Below are 7,941 nucleotides of genomic sequence, written 5' to 3'. Positions count from 1 at the left end.
AAAACTACGCACTTCTCTGATCCCGTGAGTTCTCCCCACACAGGTGGGTCCAAGGTCAGCTGGGATTTTCGCTGTTTGTTAATTTTTCCCAGACACACTCCAATGTCCAGAGATATTTGAACTCAAACAGCAAAGGCAGTAACTGTGCAGCTTCACTGCTGTGTCAGACAGCAGGGACAGCTTCCTTTCTCTGACCATGTGGTCGCTGCCTTTGTCTCTCTCCCACCTTTGAAAAGTGCTATTGTATTGATCTTTTTTCCTTAAAGTTCCAAAACAACGCAACGGCATATTAAACAGTAATTGCTGCTCCTGGAATTCGAGGTCATCACTTCCAACACCTAAAATACCGCAAAAGAGGAGCAGCTCTTACAACCACAGTTGTTTCCCGCCCTCCATCTTGGATTATCTATAAGGAGAGGTTGAGTAAATTAGGCCTGTACTCTTTGCAGTCTCGAAGAGTGAAATGAGACCTTATGAAACATAACAGACAATTAGGGAGCTTTTCAGGGTAGAGGCAGAGGTGTTTCCTCTCATGGACCAATCTTGGACCAGCGGGCATAATCTCATCTCAGGGATCAGCCACTTAAGACAGAGATGAGGTTGTTTTTCTCTCATCAAAGAGTGGTGAATCAGTGAAATTCTTTCCAGCAGAGCCTTATTAAGTAGGCCTGTTCAATATATTTAATGCTGAGACAGGTGGATATTTTAATCAGAAAGGGAATCAAGGGTTATGGGCAAAAGGCAGGAAAGTGGAGTTGACAATTATCAGTTAGTCATGATATTAGTGAATGGCAGGATGGATGTGACGGGCTCTTGTGTCTTAATAGTCTTATAGGTACTAAATAATTGAAGTTCTCAATTGTAGCACTCCAATAGTTATGTCTTTCCGACCTGAAAAAGCCCCATAAATAGCAACTCAGTCTTTTGTGTGTTAACCAATCCTCAATCCACGCTGGTACATTACTCCCAATCTTGTGCAATAACCTTTTATGTTACGATTTGGAGACACCGATGTTGGGCTGGAGTGTACAAAGTTAAAAATCTCACAACACCAGCTTATAGTCGAATAGGTTTATTTGGAAGTACTAGCTTTCAGAGCGCTGCTCTTTCATCAGGCAATCATCTGATGAAGGAGCAGCACTCCAAAAGCTAGTACTTCCAAATAAACCTGTTGGACTATAAGCTGGTGTTGTGTGATTTTTTTAAACATTGTAAACCTTTTATGTGGCACCTTATTGAATTCCTTCAGAAATCCAAATACATATCCACCAGTTCAACTTTACTTGTTTTACCTCGAAGAACTCCAGAAAAATGTTTAAACATGATTTCCCTTTCACAAAACTGTTGAATGTTCGATTCCCTAAAAACCTCCTTTTTCCTTGAGTTCCATGGTGCCTCCGGAGGTTAGAAGTTTTCTAGAGAATTTTATTCATAAATTTCACACTTGTAGGGTCATGGTGTGTGAATCCTTTGATGGACCAGGAACATTCGATGAGGTTGGAAATTCTTTGTCACAGACCATATATTTGAGTAGTTTCCCCCTTGTATAAATGGTTTGGTAGTACAAGCCTGAAACTTGTGCAAAACACTCATTACAAACCTCATTGTTAAACATATTCTCCACTCTATGACAGTGTTTCACAAATGTCACTGACATTAAGAGGGAAAGGTCCACATCCTACACTTGAACAAAACTTCTCTGTGTGAATTGCCTGGTGTATCAGGAAGGATACCAAACTCTGTCACACACCTCACATGTGAAAGGCTTTTCCCCAGTGTGGAAGTATCACTGTGTCATTAACGCTGATGACTGTGTGAAGGCACGGTCACACAGCTCACGCGTAAACGGCCTCTCCACTGCGTGAATGTGTCGGTGATTTAACAAGCCTGATAACTGTGCAAAGCCCTTATCACAAACCTGGCACATAAATGGTTTCTCCCCTGTGTGAAGGCGTTGGTGCTCATGGAGAGTGGAGGACCTTGAGAATGATTTGTTACACATTTCACATCTGAATGGTTTCTCCCCTGTGTGAATGCGTTGGTGTACACGCAAGTGAGATGAGCGTGAGAATGATTTGTCACATTTCTCACACTTGAAAGGCCTCTCCCCTGTGTGAGTACGCCGGTGTTGCACAAGTGTCGATGACTGTGTGAACGATTTGTTACACACCTCACACTTGAAGGGTCTCTCCCCAGTGTGAACTCTTTGGTGTGTCAGCAGATCAGAAGATTGGGTGAAAGCCATCTCACAAACATCACAGCGGAAAGGTCTCTCTCCTGTGTGAATGCTCTGGTGTCTCAGGAGCTTTGTCGAAGTTGCGAAAGCTTTCCCACAAACTTCACACTTGAAGTGTTTCTCCCCTGTGTGGATGGTCTGATGGACCAGGAGGTTTGATAACTGAGTGAAGGATTTGTCACAAACCTCACACCGAAACAGATTCTCTCTGGTGTGAATGCGCTTATGTGCGCGGAGGTTTGTTAAATGTGAGAATGATTTGTCACACACCTCACATACAAACGGTTTCTCCCCTGTGTGAATGCGCTGGTGTGCATGGAGGTGTGATGACTGTGAGAATGATTTCTCACAAACCTTGCAAACAAATGGCTTCTCCCCCGTATGAATACGCTGGTGTATGCGAAAGTGAGATGAACACGAGAATGCTTTGTGGCAAACCTCACACTTGAAAGGTTTCTCCTCAGTGTGAATGCCTCGGTGTTGCACAAGGGTCGTGAACTGTGTGAATGTTTGGTCACATAACCCACACTGGAATAGTTTCTCTTCCATGCCGCTGTTCTTCTGTCAACCGTTTGTACATCAGAGGAAAGCTGTGTATCAGTCTAAGGAGCTCGCCTCACACATCTCACACTTCACATCTCACAGCCTCTCTCCTGTAGGAATGAGTCAGTGGTTCATGAGACACATTGAATGATTGAAGCTCTCACCACACTTGAAGCCACTCACACTTCTTCCCAGCCTCACCCTGACCGATCACCCACAGCCGAACCTTCAGAAAGGTTGGTTCTGATGGAAGGCTCCACACCACTGACCAGTTTCAGATCTGATGGTATGTCAGAGCTCCCCTGACCTGACTGATCTCCAGGCGATGGTTTCACTATCCAATCTTCTCTGTATTGAACAATGCTACGAAGGGACTGGATGTCTTCCCACAGTTGTGCAGTTGTTCCTTGGGTGATGGGCAGCATCTATTAGCAATGTCTATCTTCTCTGTATTCTCTGGTGTGTTATGCTGTAATCGTTCTGTAAAACAGGAAAAGGAAACATGATTTCCTCCAACTTCCTCTCCTCCTTTGCTGAAGGGGCTCACTCCTCAGTGAGAGACTGTTCTACAGTGAGTCCCTGTGTGGGGGAATTAGATACAGTTCTTTCTTCTTCCTCACCTTATGTTTACAGCGGACACCCTGGATACTGACCAGAAGCAGGAATCGTGACTCCTTTCTTTTCTTTGCCCAGCCCCTATCACCATAGAAAAGACAGTGGGGTGGGGTGTAAAATGGGCTATCAATTCACTATAACTTAATGTACTATTGGAGAAAACCAGTTTTAGTTTTAGTATATGAATTTAATCAAAAATAAAACACTCAGGAGAGATATTAATTCATTGGAGATTCTGAAATTACTCCCCTTATTTTTCAACATTATTTAATACAAACACACTGAGTAGGAATTGCTTGAAGTTGAGGAAAATATTGCTGAGTGTAGCTGACTTGAGGGTTCCGGTTTTTCCTGTGATTTTGATACACTGCACTCACTCAGAATGCATCGCACAAAATCAAGCTCAGGCTTTTGAGAAATGCCGAGGCCTTCAGGTAAAATCTTTACCTGAAAAGACATTTACCTGAAAAGACATTAAAAAACATTTCAATAAATGTGTCACCAGCTACAGCAGCTTATTTGCAGTGGTGTTGGATTACTATTGATGAACATTCTGTCACTTCGTTGATGATTAAGAGCAGATGAAAGAGGCCAGTAATTGACTCGGTTGGATATTTTGTGAATAAGATATACCTGGGCAATTTTCCACATCACTGAGAAAATGCCAGTGTTATAGCTGTGCTACATTAGCTTGGTCAGGGATGCAGCAAGTTCTGAAGTAGAAGTCTTCAGGACTCTTGCTAGACTGATGTAGTCTTCTAGCTATTTCTTGATATCACATGGAATGTATTGATGTTGGCTGAAGACTGAAATCTGTGATGCTCGAGACTTTATGGGGAGACTGAGATGGATCATTCACTCAGCATTTCTGGCTGAAGATTTTTGCCTTAGCTTTTGCACTGATCTGCTGAGTTCACCCATCATTGAGAATGGAGATATTTGTGACACTTCCTCATTCGGTGAATTGTGTGCTTGTCCAGATTTATAAGGACGTTGCCAGAGTTGGAGGATGTGAGCTATAGGGAGAGGCTAAACAGGCCGGGGCTGTTTTCCCTGGAGCGTCGAAGGCTGAGAAGTGACCTGATAGAGGTTTATAAAATCATGAGGGGCATGGATAGGATGAATACTCAAGGTCTTTCCCCCAGGTAGGGGAGTCCTAAACTAGAGGGCACAGGGTTAAAGTGAGAGGGGAAAAATTTAAAAGGGATTTTTTCATGCAGAGGGTGGTGCGTTTATGGAACAAACTGCCAGAGGAAGCAGTGGAGGCTGATATTGGGGAGACAGGCCGCCTACTTGCAGAACGTTTCAGAGAACACCTCTGGGACACCCGGACCAATCAATCCAACCGCCCCGTGGCTCAACACTTCAACTCCCCCTCCCACTCCACCAAGGACATGGAAGGTCCTTGGACTCCTCCATCACCAGAACATAACAACACGACGGCTGGAGGAAGAGTGCCTCATCTTCCGCCTAGGAACCCTCCAACCACAAGGGATGAACTCAGATTTCTCCAGTTTCCTCATTTCCCCTCCCCCCACCTTGTCTCAGTCTAATCCCTCGAACTCAGCACCGCCTTCCTAACCTGCAAGCTTCTTCCTAACCTCTCCGCCCCCACTCCCACTCCGGCCTATCACCCTCACCTTGACCTCCTTCCACCTATTGCATTTCCAACGACCCTCCCCCAAGTCCCTCCTCCCTACCTTTTATCCTAGCCTGTTTGGCACACTCTCCTCATTCCTGAAGAAGGGCTCATGCCTGAAACGTTGATTCTCCTGCTCCTTGGATGCTGCCTGACCTGCTGCGCTTTTCTAGCAACACATTTTCAGCTCTGATCTCCAGCATCTGCAGTCCTCACTTTCTTCGAGGCTGATACAATTACAACATTTAAAAGGCATCTGGATCGGTATAGAAATAGATGGGGTTTAGTGGGATAGGGCCAATTGCTGGCAAATGGGACTTGATTAATTTAGGATATGTGATTGGCATGGATGAGTTGGACTGAAGGTTCTGTTTCCATGCTGTACATCTCCATGACTACCATTCACAATGAACGTGACAGGATTGCACAGCTTAGATCTAATCCATTGGATGTGGGGTCACTTGCTTTTGTCTGTCAATTGCTGCCTATGTTGTTCAGCATGCAATGTCCTCCTGCAGTCGTAATTGAACCAGGCTTGATCTACTCTTCTGTGTTAGATTACGGAGAAATGTAGTGGGAGGGATCTTGGAGGGATTGTAAAGAAAGGCAACATCCAAAGCCCAATACAGAAAGACCACAGGATAATAACCAGCTCCAACACACACAGGAAATCAGTAAGAATCCTCAGACACTCTGCATCTCCCAGATAATGACACCTCATCGTCACATATTCAGGAATGATCCATCAACAAATCTCAGCCTGGAAATCAGAGGCAAATGCTTCCAATAAACACACTCAATATCCAACACACAGCTCCAGTCACACAGTTAAGCACAAAGCACCGAGTAAACAGCTCTCTCAGCTGGATCTTCTCACACAGCATAAGGGACATTTCCATCCCTGACTGCCCACAGGATAGTCAGACTGCCTGAAGATTGGTGTGGATATTATGGGATACAATTTGTATAAAAGCTGCTCCTTCACTCACCATCTCCTCACTTGGTTTTCAGTCCCTATAGGAAGTGAACCAGCTCTGGAAGAGGAAGAGGAGACAATGGGCAGAGTGGGTGGGCTCTCTGATTGACGTCTCTCACAGTCAATCCAAATATTTCTGGAGCAACATGAGTTTCCTGAAACTTGGGAAACTGACCGGGGAAATGGAGGTGACTTTGAGCAGCAGATCAGATGGGGATTTAAACTTGTCACTGTCCCATCTGAATAAAACCTCAGTTATTACAGCTGCTGTCTCAGTTCCCCTGGGAAATGTTTGACAGACATTTCGAGTGTGGGAATAGCAGCTTGGAAAATTTTCAATCCGACAACAGCAGTGTGGGATGTGTATCCTCGAATGTGTTTGTCAGCAGGTTAGAAGAGAAAGACACACAGCATCTAAGGCAGTGATGATGTGCAGCGAAGGGATCAGCACATATTTCGGAGGGAGGGATACAGAAAGTATGATATTGAGTATAAACAATTGGGTCATTGAGAATACCAATCTCTGTTGCACTCTCATAGCGTGACCGATCAGAACCTACCTGCCTAATCTGAGAACCAATATTCACAGTTCTTGCTGCATCTCCACGCCAATGAATTAGAACTCTACTCTCATGCTGTTTCAAATACTGTTTATTCTCTAGTTTTGATTATTATATCCTTGTCCTGGTGCAACAAGATGAAAAGCCTAGGCTTCGTGTCTCCTTTTAACAATATTTATCATAGAATCCCTACAGGCTATTTGGCCCAATGGGTCCACACTGAACAGCATCCCACCCAGCCCCAGCCCTCTATATTTCTCATGGCTAACCCAGCTAGTCGACACATCCCTGAACTCTATGGGCAATGTAGCATTACCGATCTGCCTAACCTGCACATCTTTGTGGGAGAAAACCAGAGCACCTGGTGGAAACCCACGAAGACATGGAGAGAATGTGCATAGTCCACAACATACAGTCATCCAAGGGTGGAATCGAACTGGGGTCCCTGGTGCTGTGATGCAGCATTCCTAACCACTGAGCCATTGTGCTACTGTCATCTTCTGCACTACCAAGCAATTAGTCCAAAACTAATCAGTGTAAGATAGTCAATGGTAAATCTCATGAGGAATTCAGGAGAAACTTCTCCACCAATAGAATGATGAGAATTGTCACAATGTTGGTCTTTTACAAGGTTATTATGTCCTTGAGTTTATTTCCAGAGAGGGGCTAAGTGGCCAGGATCCAACTCGGCTAGGTTTGAAAGGTTTATTAGGGCCCTTTTTGCTTACCCTTTTTGTTTAGCCTCCGGTCTAAGGCTTTCATGTCTTTAAAAAACTATAATCAAATGGTAGCAGCTAGCTAGCTGTGTAACTCGCCTTCGTTTAGATTAGAGGGTTTGCTTCAGTTCAGCAGCAGTGTGTGTGAAAAAGGCTGTTGGGGCAAGTCCAGCCGGGTACTCTCCCTCTATAACTTCAAGCCTGTAAGCCCTGGTTGGTCTCATTTTTACTCTTTGTGCTAAGGGATGTGTTTATTGGGATTTTTGGAACAGCATCATTAAGTCGGGATAGTCTGTTGGGTTGTTGAAGAGGTAAAAACAATGACTGCAGATGCTGGAAACCAGATTCTGGATTAGTGGTGCTGGAAGAGCACAGCAGTTCAGGCAGCATCCGAGGAGCAGTAAAATCAACGTTTCGGGCAAAAGCCCTTCATCAGGAATAAAGGCAGAGAGCCTGAAACGTGGAGAGATAAGCTAGAGGGTTGTGGAATAGGATAAGTTAGTATTCTATCTTCTGTTCTTTGTGTTTCATTTGTAACTTTGTAAATAAATTCTGTTTGTTTAAAACTTTGCAGTCAGATCAGCTAATTCATTCTAGGAATATCCATTTAGTTGAAACAAATAGCAAAGTTACGGTCTGGGCTACCTGCTTAAAAA

The 7,941-nt window shown here is 44.2% G+C and overlaps 1 protein-coding gene across 1 annotated transcript; it reads right to left on the bottom strand.

The window, feature by feature from the left end:
• Window positions 1–1,179: 1,179 nt before the first annotated feature.
• On the bottom strand, window positions 1,180–6,048 carry LOC132832993 (zinc finger protein 239-like). The gene is made up of 2 exons (XM_060851257.1): window positions 6,023–6,048; window positions 1,180–3,259 (listed from the first exon to the last, which is right to left on the bottom strand). The coding sequence occupies exon 2, from the start codon at window positions 2,783–2,785 to the stop codon at window positions 1,787–1,789; it is 999 nt and encodes a 332-aa protein (XP_060707240.1). The 5' UTR covers window positions 2,786–3,259; window positions 6,023–6,048; the 3' UTR covers window positions 1,180–1,786.
• Between the last annotated feature and the right edge of the window lie 1,893 nt (window positions 6,049–7,941).

Source organism: Hemiscyllium ocellatum, chromosome 35, assembly GCF_020745735.1.
Source record: "Hemiscyllium ocellatum isolate sHemOce1 chromosome 35, sHemOce1.pat.X.cur, whole genome shotgun sequence".
NCBI classification, from domain to species: Eukaryota; Metazoa; Chordata; class Chondrichthyes; order Orectolobiformes; family Hemiscylliidae; genus Hemiscyllium; species Hemiscyllium ocellatum.
The sequence above is the reverse complement of the archived record's forward strand: the minus strand, read 5'-3'. Positions and strand labels throughout refer to the sequence as shown.

What these genes read in the sequence shown, in the direction of transcription:
- LOC132832993 (XM_060851257.1), bottom strand. Translation starts at nt 2,785, where the DNA reads ATGGAAGAGAAACTATTCCAGTGTGGGTTATGTGACCAAACATTCACA.